At 36.4% G+C, this 11,703-nt stretch overlaps 2 protein-coding genes across 2 annotated transcripts; one reads left to right on the top strand and one right to left on the bottom strand.

Annotated features, from left to right (window-relative positions):
- The first annotated feature begins 311 nt into the window (after window positions 1-311).
- Window positions 312-4,434, top strand: LOC147390809 (pyruvate dehydrogenase E1 alpha). The gene is made up of 3 exons (XM_086417339.1): window positions 312-733; window positions 831-1,611; window positions 4,031-4,434. Exons 1-3 carry the CDS (start codon window positions 485-487, stop codon window positions 4,306-4,308), a joined length of 1,308 nt encoding a protein of 435 aa, XP_086273465.1. The 5' UTR covers window positions 312-484; the 3' UTR covers window positions 4,309-4,434.
- Window positions 4,435-6,100: 1,666 nt separating this feature from the next.
- Window positions 6,101-9,780, bottom strand: LOC147390808 (uncharacterized). Its single transcript, XM_086417338.1, has 6 exons — window positions 8,848-9,780; window positions 8,536-8,704; window positions 8,177-8,353; window positions 8,007-8,090; window positions 7,015-7,096; window positions 6,101-6,839 (listed from the first exon to the last, which is right to left on the bottom strand). The coding sequence occupies exons 1-6, from the start codon at window positions 9,213-9,215 to the stop codon at window positions 6,403-6,405; spliced, it is 1,317 nt and encodes a 438-aa protein (XP_086273464.1). The 5' UTR covers window positions 9,216-9,780; the 3' UTR covers window positions 6,101-6,402.
- Window positions 9,781-11,703: the final 1,923 nt, after the last annotated feature.

The raw sequence follows: 11,703 nt of genomic DNA, 5'->3' as shown, positions 1-11,703 counted from the left end.
CGTTCGACTTGAACTTTCAACCCGATTTATTGCCTACGTCCCCTTTACGCCCAGACAAATGGGATGCGACTCCTCATTAGACAAACACTTTTTTTTTAAAAATTTATTCGGGCTGACCCGACCCGACCTTTCCCTTCCATTAGACATTTTGGGTTTGGACTAAGATTTCATGATCCCATTAGCATTGGCCCAACCCAAATGACATGAGTCACATGCACAAAGAGAAGAAATGCAAAGTGTCTCAATCCAAATTCCCCAACACAGCCTAGAAATAGTGGATAGGTGGGTGGCCTACATGCATAATAAATAAACGAACTTTCATCAAGGCAGCCAACTTCCTTGGCGGTCATTTCCACACCACTCTCTCTTGCTTTCTCCGCCCTTCATCTCCCTATATTTCCCCCCCTTCTTTTCTCTCCCTTCTCCGTCTTCTAAGCTTCTCTTCCTTCCTCCCCAAACCCTAATTCAGAACCAGAGAGAAACCATGGCTTCAGCTTTCTCTGCAATTCAACCTCTCCCTTTCACCACAACCAGATCTCCTGAGAAACCCCTATTTGATCCTCTTAAAACCACTTTCACAACTTCCTTCTTTGGTTCCACCAACAAACTTCGCTTCAATTCCTCCAAAACTTCATCTTCAGCTCCTCATCCCCGTAGATCCACAATTGTTTCTGTCTCTGATGTCGTCAAGGAAAAGAAGATCAGCAAATCCGATCCCTCACTCTCAAATCTGGTAAAAATCAAGAAAAACCCCTAATTTCTTTAGATCTCACAAACCTAACTAACTTAATTTGAATCTCTTTTGTTTGTTTGTTTGTTTGTTTGTCCAGTTGATAACCAAAGAAGAAGGTTTAGAGCTCTACGAAGACATGATTTTGGGTCGATCGTTTGAAGATATGTGTGCTCAGATGTACTACAGAGGCAAAATGTTTGGTTTTGTTCATCTCTACAACGGCCAAGAAGCTGTGTCGACAGGCTTCATCAAGTTATTGAAGAAAGAAGATTCCGTTGTTAGTACTTATCGTGATCACGTTCATGCCCTAAGCAAAGGCGTCTCAGCTCGAGCTGTGATGAGCGAGCTCTTCGGAAAGACGACCGGGTGTTGCAGAGGTCAAGGAGGATCCATGCACATGTTCTCAAAAGAGCATAATGTGCTTGGTGGGTTCGCCTTCATTGGTGAAGGAATTCCGGTGGCGACCGGTGCTGCATTTACATCTAAGTATAAAAGAGAGGTTTTGAAAGAAGAGGATTGTGATCACGTGACTTTGGCATTTTTCGGGGATGGGACGTGTAACAATGGGCAGTTTTTCGAGTGTTTGAACATGGCGGCGTTGTGGAAATTGCCCATTGTGTTTGTTGTGGAAAATAATTTGTGGGCAATTGGGATGTCGCATTTGAGAGCGACTTCTGATCCGGAGATTTGGAAGAAAGGTCCGGCATTTGGGATGCCTGGGGTTCATGTTGATGGAATGGATGTTTTGAAGGTGAGAGAAGTGGCGAAGGAGGCGGTTGCGAGAGCGAGGAGAGGGGAAGGGCCTACTTTGGTTGAGTGTGAGACTTATAGGTTTAGGGGACACTCTTTGGCTGACCCTGATGAGCTTCGTGACCCTGGTGAGCATTTTTTAGACATTTCTTCATGTTTGAATTGATCTTTCTTGTTTAATTAATGCTACTTTTGATCATTAATCTGAATGTGTAATTAGGGACGAATTCGGATGGGTGCATGTTGTTTTTATTTATTTTTATTTTTAATCTGATTTGTGCTTCTCCTTTTCAGTATCTTAATGAACTTAATTGATCCTTTTTTGGTTCTGAATTTTGGGTTTGGATTATTATAATTGTGTTAACTATATCTTGAATTACTTAGATTGGATTATGGTTCTTTAGAAATACATGGTTTAGGAAAATTGTATTTGAGCGAGAGTTATATTCAGTCAAATAGGGGGAAAGCCTGAGAGACGTATAGAAGGCTCTATAGTTGATTTCAATCTAAGGACTATCTATCTAGGTCACATAGAGCTCCAACATTTAGGAGTTTTGACTTGAGTATTTTGGGTTCTCAATCCCTGGAGAAATGCAGCACATAAAAATGCTTGTAATTTAAATTGCTTGAACCTTGTACTTGAGATTTTCCTAGTACAAATGAGAGGAAGAACATGTGTTTTTTGGCTTAGAAGATATGTACTTGTAAGGGACATGTTCATGATTACTAAATCTTTGAATCAACATCCCTACTAGAGCGTTATTCATATCTTTTAAGACTCCTCACATACACCTCCCGATTTCTTTTGGAAAGATTTTTCCCTTTGTTGACACCTCTCCTAAAGAATTTTGTCATTAATTTCTCCAATCCATTTGTCGCATTTGTTGAAATCGGGAACCTAGATTTATAGTAGATTGGGAAAGCTAGATAGTATACTCTTAATCAAAGTTGCCTTAACTACCTTGTGAGAGAAAAGAAGCCTTCTAGGCTGTCAATCTTCTTTCAAAACTCTCAATCACCGGATTTCATACTGCCTTAAGAGTGTGTCTTAGCCAATTACCTTAGAATGAGAATTGGCTTAACAGGCAATTTTGAATAGGCCAAAGGAAAACTTCCAACACCATGGTCTAAATTACCCGTCAAAGCTCCTAAATCCCCCCACATCCCTAATGCCAAGAAATATTTCTTTTGGAACTCCTTGACTGCCTCAAAGCTACAGAGGACACATCTTAGGAAGCTTAGCTGAGAATGCAATTCCTCAACAAATAAGAGAGGATCCTCAACAAATCAGTGAGCATAGCTGAAGCCTCTATTACCACTGGGAACATTAAGGCGATAGGGGATCTACTTGTCCTGAGCCTTCATGTTTTTTTGAAAGATCTAGCTGGAGAAATATTGACCGGAATGTAGTAGGTCGAAGACACATGTACACAAATTCCCACCACTGGGATCCAAAATCTACTCTTCCCAACTTGTAGTTGAGAAATTCCCAATACCACATCATCACAAGCAATCTCCATATCAACTTTCCAAACAGCCTTGGAGTCTACGATCTAGATCTCAAATAAAGGCATAGCAGTAAGAACCACATCCAATGTCTGCCTCACCTTCCAAACCTCTTGCAATGTTGAAAATGCTGATCCCAACACCTTTTCAAGCTTAATAATTAGGTCTTAGCTATGATTTTATACACACTACCCATGAAGCTAATTGATACGAAGTCTCGTATATATTTTGTGCATCTTTTCTAGGAATAAGAGCAGGAAGGTATTGTTCTTGGTGAAATCCAAAAAGGGTTATCTATTTTTTTGAAGATTTTGTAGGAAGATGGTATTACTTCGATGTAAGGTGTGCTTTGGGCTGGTTTGGTGTCCTGTCTCCTGTTTCCTGTTTCCATGCTTTTGTTATCTTGCTGGTCACCTCGACCAGACTTCATTTATTTATGAAACTTTATACCTATAAAAAAATCCTAAAATTCCTCAATATTGGAACTCCCTTACCACTTTAAGAAATTCTTCATTTGACTCACCTCCCATAATTTACTAAAGAAAGCAAGAGAGAAGCCATTTGGGTTGGGAGCCTTGTCGCTTTCAACCTTTCTAATCGTGTTTCACACTTCTCGATGTCAGGATGAAGGTTTTATTTATGAATTTGCTTTTCGATTTCCCTTATTTTTTATGTTTTTGAATTGATGGACGAATTATTATGTTGATCAGTCTAGCATTACCGATAAAACATGGCCATAGACAGAATTGGATGGAGGAACAAGATTCGTTCAACCAACCCGATAGGTTTGTGATGAGGATTTGATTTTGATGATCACATATCTAATGCTGTGATTATATGATTGCTCACCAAGTAATATTGCATGTATGTTTTATATTCTTAGGCCAAATGAAGCAAATCGAATAACTGTGGTAGATAGTTAACATTCATGTTTGTGACAAATCCTTTTTTTTTCCTGTTTTATTTCCATTTGGAGTCTTACAACTAGTCTTAATTTTTTATTTTTTTTTAAATATCAATCTTGTGGGTTTGTTTTTCCAGCTGAGAAGGCTCACTATAGTGCAAGAGACCCCATCATAGCTTTGAAGAAATACATGATCGAAAACAATCTGGTGAATGAGGCTGAGTTGAAGGCCATAGAGAAGAGGATTGATGAGGTGGTCGAGGAGGCTGTGGAGTTCGCCGATGCAAGCCCTGCTCCACTCCGAAGTCAGCTACTGGAGAATGTGTTTGCAGATCCGAAAGGTTTTGGAATTGGCCCAGATGGGAAGTACAGATGTGAGGATCCCAAGTTCACAGAAGGCACTGCTCAACTCTAAGTTTCTTAGGCTTTATCTATTTAAGCTAGTTTTCAACATGGTTGGTTATTTGGTGTCAGTGTTCTCCAGTTTATCATTTAATATGAATTAGCTTTTCTCTCTATTTAAGCAAAGCTTATTTTGTCAGGTTATTGTTCATTTCCTTCTCTTTTTTTTCATTTTTTATCCCTTTTTTTAAACAATAATGTTTTTTCTAGTTAATTTCATTCCCTCTGTAGATCCTTTTTTTTATTGTCGAGGCTTCTGATTGGAAAATCATAAAGGGATGGTGGGGCGAATTTTGTTAAGTGCTTTAACAGTTTCTGCCATGGATTTGTGGCTTAATTCTTGTGGTTTCCTTTCCTCATAGATGTTTCTTCTGTGCTCTTTGAATCCAAATATTTTGTCGAATTCTTCTTCTAATACTTTATTCAACCTCTGAAGAAAATGGATTAGAACTACCCTTTACATTCCCTTGCATCAAATTTTTAATCAAGTTTGTTGGGTTGGAGGATCCATCATCAAACTCTGCATGTTTCTGGTTTAATTTTACATGGATATATTACACCCATGATACTTGGATTGTGCTGACAGAATTTGTGGATTGGAGAAGACCTCTTTCAATTGGATCAAGAAAGAATCTGGATTGCTGAATCACAAACCAGATTTAAGTGTGTAAGGAAATCGGTGTTTTTTAAACTCCTCGGAAAGGAATAGTATGGTGCCAATCTTTGGTATATTTCTTGTCAGAACCATCCTGATTAGTTAACATAAGACTCGGCTTTGGACAGAGTGGAATGGACAAGCATGATTCATTTAGCTGATCCTAAATCTTTAGGATGAAGATTTGTCGTTGTTGTTGTGGGAGAATCCTTGATCTCATCGATAATTTGATCTAGCTTTGTTCGAGTTCCACCACATAGATCCCGGAAGTGTTTCTATACATGTATTGTTCCTGAATGCAAACAATTTTTTGGGAATGATATGGTAAAAATTATGCCGATTGCACATAAACAAAACATTTGAAAAGTAGTCTTAATTTCCTCTTCGCACTTATATTTTAAACTTCCAGGGATTCCTCCTGTATCTTAGTAAAACTATTCCAATACAGTATCAGATATGTGGATAGGGAACCAGCAATTGTCCTTGGACTAATTACAATTCGGTTAATTAAGAAATATCAGATGTAGTAATACTTTGCAGTGCATCAAAGTTGACAAGATTAGTGTTTTATAAATTTGCTTATGTTCATAGGCAAGTCGAGTTCATGTCTGGCCATTTCGAAGAAGAAAGTTACTTCAAAAAGACAATCTATTGACATTTAACCTTTAATTGTAAATGATATAGCGGTTGTTGAGTTTTCTCAAGCAGTTAAAATAGAAATAATTGGATCAACTACCCACTTGTGTACGTTCTACTGTCCGTATCCATTTATTTTCAATGACAATGGGAGAGGGGGTTCTCCCCCCCTTCTGCTAACCTAAGATTTTGATCCTGAAGTTATATTGTATGGTCTGTCTAGAGGCTTTTTGAATGTGTCGAGAATACCATGGACTCAAGGGGACAACTACAAATGAGTTACTGTGAAGGTCTTGGTCACCCATTCTCAGAGTTTTTTATGAGTTGCGGCGACTCCAAAGAGAGATGAACTTAACTTTCCACATCACTAACACCTAAGCATTTTTCACTCAAAAGAGCAACAGAAATCCGCTGGTTTCAATCATTTGTAACTGATCACACTAAATAAGTGATATCCACAGTAAAACTAAGAAGATGAAACAATGGTTGAAATCCTTCAAAGAGTTGGATGATATAAGTCGAAGATATAAATCTATTTATAAATGATTCGTAAAAGGGTACCTGAATCTGACATAGGATCCTTAAAACAAGTTTTTTACATTTCTAGTGAATACAAAACCATACAATCTCTTCTTTCCCTCGTTTTGATCTGTAGTGGATTCTCATAATTCAAACTAGGAAAAAAACGAACACAACACCTCATCTTCTTAAGAGAGGAGTCGAGTGATCCAAACATCATTCGGCTCACTCACCAGAGAAGTCATTCTTCCAAAAACTTCATTTTGGATGAATTGGGGTCTGTCTCTATTACCTAAATCAAAATCTCTTTCCGATATTTGCAAACCTTCTAGCCACTCCAAATATAACTGCTTTAGTCAAGAGACCCCGGTCAAGACTACAAGCCAACACAACAGCCCCACCAACAACCAGGAGCTTGGATATGTTCCTCCCCAATGGTTTCTCAGATGAACTCTGAATTTCAACCTCTGATGAATCGCTGGTGCTTTCCATGGATTTAAGGTGGTCAGAATTAATCTTGGTGTTGATCTGAGCCATCAAGGCACACCGAGAGAGTGGCGCCTCTGATGCTCTAAACTTTTGGTAGGCACGTAAACCAGGCTCAATCTTCTTGACGGTTCCCCACATCCCCTGACGAACACCAAGCTTTGCAATTTCCCATGGAATGCCCATTTCTTCGTGATGGAAGAGTAGAATCTCACATGCAGTCAGCTGACCATCTCTCTTTGATTCCACTGATACAGATACACATCAGATATGTTACTGATAGATTAGCTCCTAGGTCTCAAAAAAAAATTTGGTTTAACTTTTTTCTCATTTGAAATTTTTTGTTAGAAAAGCATTCTTTAATGTTTTGTTGCAAAGTAGAAACTGTCGAGAAGAGTTATAGAGATCGAAGATTCTGGCTACCTGCTCTGATGCACCAACTTGAATAGTAGACATCAACACGTCTTGGTTTGTTGCGTCTAGGCATAGAGGGGTATGGTACTCCCTGAAACATGAAGAACAATAGCACACCATAAGAACACTGCTGAATATAATTTAACACTTGCATGGAAGATTGTGAATGAATGGTTGTCACTAGAAACAGGCACAAATGGTCTGAATTTTGAAATAAAAGCACACTTCTCTTTTTGCCTCATTTAAGTACCAATCAAACTTTACAACTATGGCTAGAATTTGCAAGTAATATCAACAAGTCAGAAGCAGCAAACAAGATATCAGGTGAAAAAAATGGATATGGTGCACTGTCCCACAATCACGTTTCCTTGATTGAATTTTTTTTTCTACACCAACCATTGCAGTAAACTCTATACATATGAACATAGTCTTACAATCAAGAGATGAATATAAGGTGTCTGACACAGCGACTTCATGAAAATAAAATCTAAACACATATGTACAAGGTCAATATATGTAGGGAATTCAAAAACATGAAGAGAATAGAAGAAATCTAAAGAAAATCAAAATGGTGCGAAGTTTTTATTACACAGTGCAAGACTGCATGAGCAAATCTTTGGCAAAAGAGTAGCGTGCAAGTACTAACTACTTGAAACACTCTGAAAGTCCGTTATCAGTACAAAGATCTCTCATCCAAGTAATCAAAGGGGTTGCAATAAGCAAGGTGATATCAATCATTTTTTTATGCTTAAACCCACTTTTTTACAAACCCTCTTAGAGTCATCCTCTTAAGCTTGTTTCAAGACACAAAGATGTCATGCCAAGAGTATCATTAGCCTAATCTCCAAAAGGGTTCCTACACTACTTTCTATTGCTCTTCATGCTCATCACCAACTAATTCATAGGTATCGTAACATGCTTGCCAACTTCATTGTAAAGAGCACAATAAACAAACAAATGGAAAATCCAAGAAATAATACAAGTAATTTCCATTTCTGTACCTTTGTCACACAATAATATGATCTTCCTGATTCCCAAATTCGACGCCCAATTATGTATTCCCTATTGCTGCAGAAGAATGGAAACTGTGCCACAAACATAATAGAAACCATGAGCAAATGCAACCAAGCCAACATATCTATCAAAATGGTCAATATAGCAATTCCCTCACCTTTCTTATCCATTGGACTACCAAGGTTCCAGTGGTAGGGCACTCCTCCAACGTCGAAGAATGAATAAGCATGTCATCCCACTTAGCTCGGAACTCATCATCCCAAAAAAAGTCCCGCAGCAACTCTGGTGTAGCATCCTCAAAGATGGTGCTACTTCGATATTGTGGGGGGCCATTCTAGCAAACCCATGAAAATAAAACCAAATTAAACAAAATAGATTACATAAATCCATCAAAACTAAAATTTTCCTACACAGTGTGATATAGAGATGTACGTGTTCAAGTTTCAAATGCCTCCATACTAGTTCAATCAAAATAATTTCCCAATGTGAATGATTCGAAGAGGTGAAGGCCTTTACCTCTAAATCTCTCCTCCAAGCTTGATAGCTCATATTTGGTGTAGAACGATCCATCATCGGTATCCAAGCAGGACCTCCATCTTTTACATCAACAAGTTGGCGTAAATGATCCAAATCCTCTCTAGTTACAACACCTGGTTTTTCTTTTTCACTTTCAATCTGCGGCGAACTACAGAAACAAAATCTAATTGTGAGAAAACATAGAAAGATTTAAGTGCCCAAACTCAAAGATAACTTTTTCCAAATCAACCCCTTAATCCCAAATTCTCAATTCAATAATAATTAAAGGGAAATTGGGGGAACTCAACATACATGCAATCAGAATTCATGGTGGACGTGATAGACAATGTCGATTTCTCTGCTCCATGGTCAGAGATCCAAGAAATGCAACTAGGCAACTGAACCTTCAATGAATTCAAGCTCAATATTGAACCAAAACTCAAGGACGGTGGTGAAATTGAGCCAACCAACAACGAAGACTTCGGTGGTGAATCTTTCAACATTGAACAATCAAATTTAGCAATCCCCAAAGTTGCCCATTTAGGTCTCCAAGCCCAACCAATTAAAATCCCCACTCCAATCGCAATCCACAGAGGACCCAAAAACCACACCAAACCCATCAAAACATCCCCAATTGTATGTCTCTTCAAAATCTCTAACAAAGCAGGCACCAAAGCCATTAAAAACCCCAAATCGAAAAGTAACGAAAACCCAGCTAAATTTATCTCAACGACAAAGAAGAGAAACCCTCGAATTCAATCGAAATTATAGACAATATTCATAAGAACAGAAGTAATGAAAAAGATAAAACCCTATAAGCCAAAAGTTACACCAAATTTAGAGAAAAAACGTGAAGAAGAACAATGTTTACAAAGGAGTTGGGGGAAAAAAGCGAAACCCTCGATTCAAATTGAAGTTACAGCTCAGAAAGAGAGGATAAAACCCTAGAAGCTAAAAAAAAATCTCCGCTTAATTTAGCTGAAGTTTTAGAGGAAAAAGATGAGCTAGAGAAGAAGACGAAGGAATCTATCTATTATTACGTAAGCTTTCAGATAATCGGATAAGGATTGAGAAATTAGCGGTAGAGATTCGTGTAATTAAGACAACTGTAGGCCTAAAATTGCTCTTTTAAACTTCACGCCTTTGAGAAGAAAAACCCTAAAACTCGGTCCGCTAAATTTAGCTTGAATTTGTTGAAGAACAAAGAATAGTTTGGTAGATTTTTTTTAAAATTGAAACAAGTACCAAACGTTCTGACAGATTAAATATGTTATCGAGAGTGGTGTCTTTGGTGATATTTATATTGTTTTTTGTTTTGGTCGCCGCGTTCTCGTTTTTCACGTTTGCTGACTTATAATATTTGAACCTGAAGCCTTTTTTTTGTGGGTTAATTTTCAATTTTATTTATTTATTATTTTATTAAAATATTATATGGGACGCGGTGTCCTTTGCTTTACCGAGTCGATCTTACCATCATATTTTCTTTGAATTTCTCAATTTTAAATTCTTTCTAGAGTCCGACTAGTCTTACTATCATAGTGAGAAAAAAAAAGCCTTATTAAATCTCATCCATCATTAAAAAGACATCGAGATGTATAAATAAGATCTTAAGATTTATAACAAATCTCAAGATTGGTAATGCCTTTTTTCATCACTATCGAAGTTAGGAAAGTGTTTCTCTTCTTTTTATTCTTATAGAAGGACAATCATATGGGGTTTGATTGTTATCATAGTCACAAAATTCTTTAAATTTTTTCAAAATCTCATAAAATTGTCTGAATAAGAACTAATCGATTAATTGATTACTTACTTGAATATGATAATATTTTTATCCTTATCGTCAATATTCATCTGTGTCAAGATCAAGTTTAGATATTTATTAATCACAAAATATGATAATATTTTTATTTTTTATCTTTAAAAATTATATTTTCTTCAATATTCATGTGTTGTGAAAAAGATTAGATTTTTCTTTAGATAGGTTGAAGATGATGGATTTTGATATAAAAAAATTAAAAATATTCTTCTTTTTTAAAGATAAATAGGATTTCCCATGACCTCAAAATTACTTTATAATATATGTATAAACCAACTCAGCTATGATTATATGCATGTAAATTTAAAAATATAACATATTTTTTCAAAATATTTTAATTTTTCCTAAACTTCAATAGAACTAATTTGTCGGGTCAACTAAAAATCACAAGTTGTGTAAAAATCTGATCGATTTTATGTCAATGTTTTAAAAATCAAATAGATGATTTCAATTTGGTTGGATTGATATGTGTTTACTAAAAACTTAAATATAAATTTATCTTAAATTAACTTTATTCATATTCATGAAAGGGTGATACTTGAAAAAATCAACTCAACTGTTTATTAGTCAAACGATTTCATTATAAAATCTGGTCGGTCCATCGGTTCAGTCCAACTTTTAAAACACTGAATTGTGTAGAAAATATAAATATTATTATTTATTTTAAAATAATAAAATTTATTTCATAATTAGTGTATTCTTATTTTATTCTTTTGAATTGACTCACCAGTCATTTACTTGACTCGACCTTGTCGTAATTCAAGTCGAGTTTTAAATTACAATGTTAACTACGAAAGTGAATCAAAACAATATAATTAGTGTTCTCACCTAGTAAACCTTACTGTGATGATAAAAATTATGAGTCGTGACAATCTGACTACCCTATGTGGCATACTCAATTGACTACTTGACGTGACCAGTTTGAAAATTATAAATCTGCGATCCTTGAGTTACATGGTTCCCTCGAGATACATATTTTTATGGAAAATTGCAGCAGTGTATCACGAGGAGCGTAGATCTACGGTTGTTGAACTTTTCACGTCAAGTAGTCGATTGAGTTTGCCACATGGGGTAGTTAGATTATCACGATTCAAAAATTATCTCAAACACATGTTATAATGTACAAATATTCTTCTCCTACTTGTTCAATCTCTTCACTCCAGTCGGATACATGGTTTCAAAACTTGGTTTGACATCTTGTCTGTGAACTATCACTAAATTGTCTCGAATGAGTCAACTCGTCTCAAATGAGACAATCCATTAAACTCGATTTATATTGATTGATTTACAATATTTAAATTAAAATAATTATAAGTTTGTAATAAAATAAGATAGATTGGGATATGTTAATC

The sequence above is a fragment of the Akebia trifoliata genome, chromosome 11 (genome assembly GCF_017979445.1).
Source record: "Akebia trifoliata isolate Shusen 1 chromosome 11, ASM1797944v1, whole genome shotgun sequence".
NCBI classification, from domain to species: Eukaryota; Viridiplantae; Streptophyta; class Magnoliopsida; order Ranunculales; family Lardizabalaceae; genus Akebia; species Akebia trifoliata.
This window is presented reverse-complemented; position numbering and strand designations above follow the sequence as displayed.

Bases quoted from the DNA above. Each gene is read 5' to 3' on its own strand.
- LOC147390809 (XM_086417339.1), top strand. From the start codon at position 485: ATGGCTTCAGCTTTCTCTGCAATTCAACCTCTCCCTTTCACCACAACC. The intron at 734-830 runs GTAAAAATCAAG...TTGTTTGTCCAG, and splicing joins ATCCCTCACTCTCAAATCTG to TTGATAACCAAAGAAGAAGG. The intron at 1,612-4,030 runs GTGAGCATTTTT...TTGTTTTTCCAG, and splicing joins TGATGAGCTTCGTGACCCTG to CTGAGAAGGCTCACTATAGT.
- LOC147390808 (XM_086417338.1), bottom strand. From the start codon at position 9,215: ATGGCTTTGGTGCCTGCTTTGTTAGAGATTTTGAAGAGACATACAATT. The intron at 8,705-8,847 runs GTATGTTGAGTT...TTGTTTCTGTAG, and splicing joins ACCATGAATTCTGATTGCAT to TTCGCCGCAGATTGAAAGTG. The intron at 6,840-7,014 runs GTAGCCAGAATC...TATCTGTATCAG, and splicing joins AAGTTGGTGCATCAGAGCAG to TGGAATCAAAGAGAGATGGT.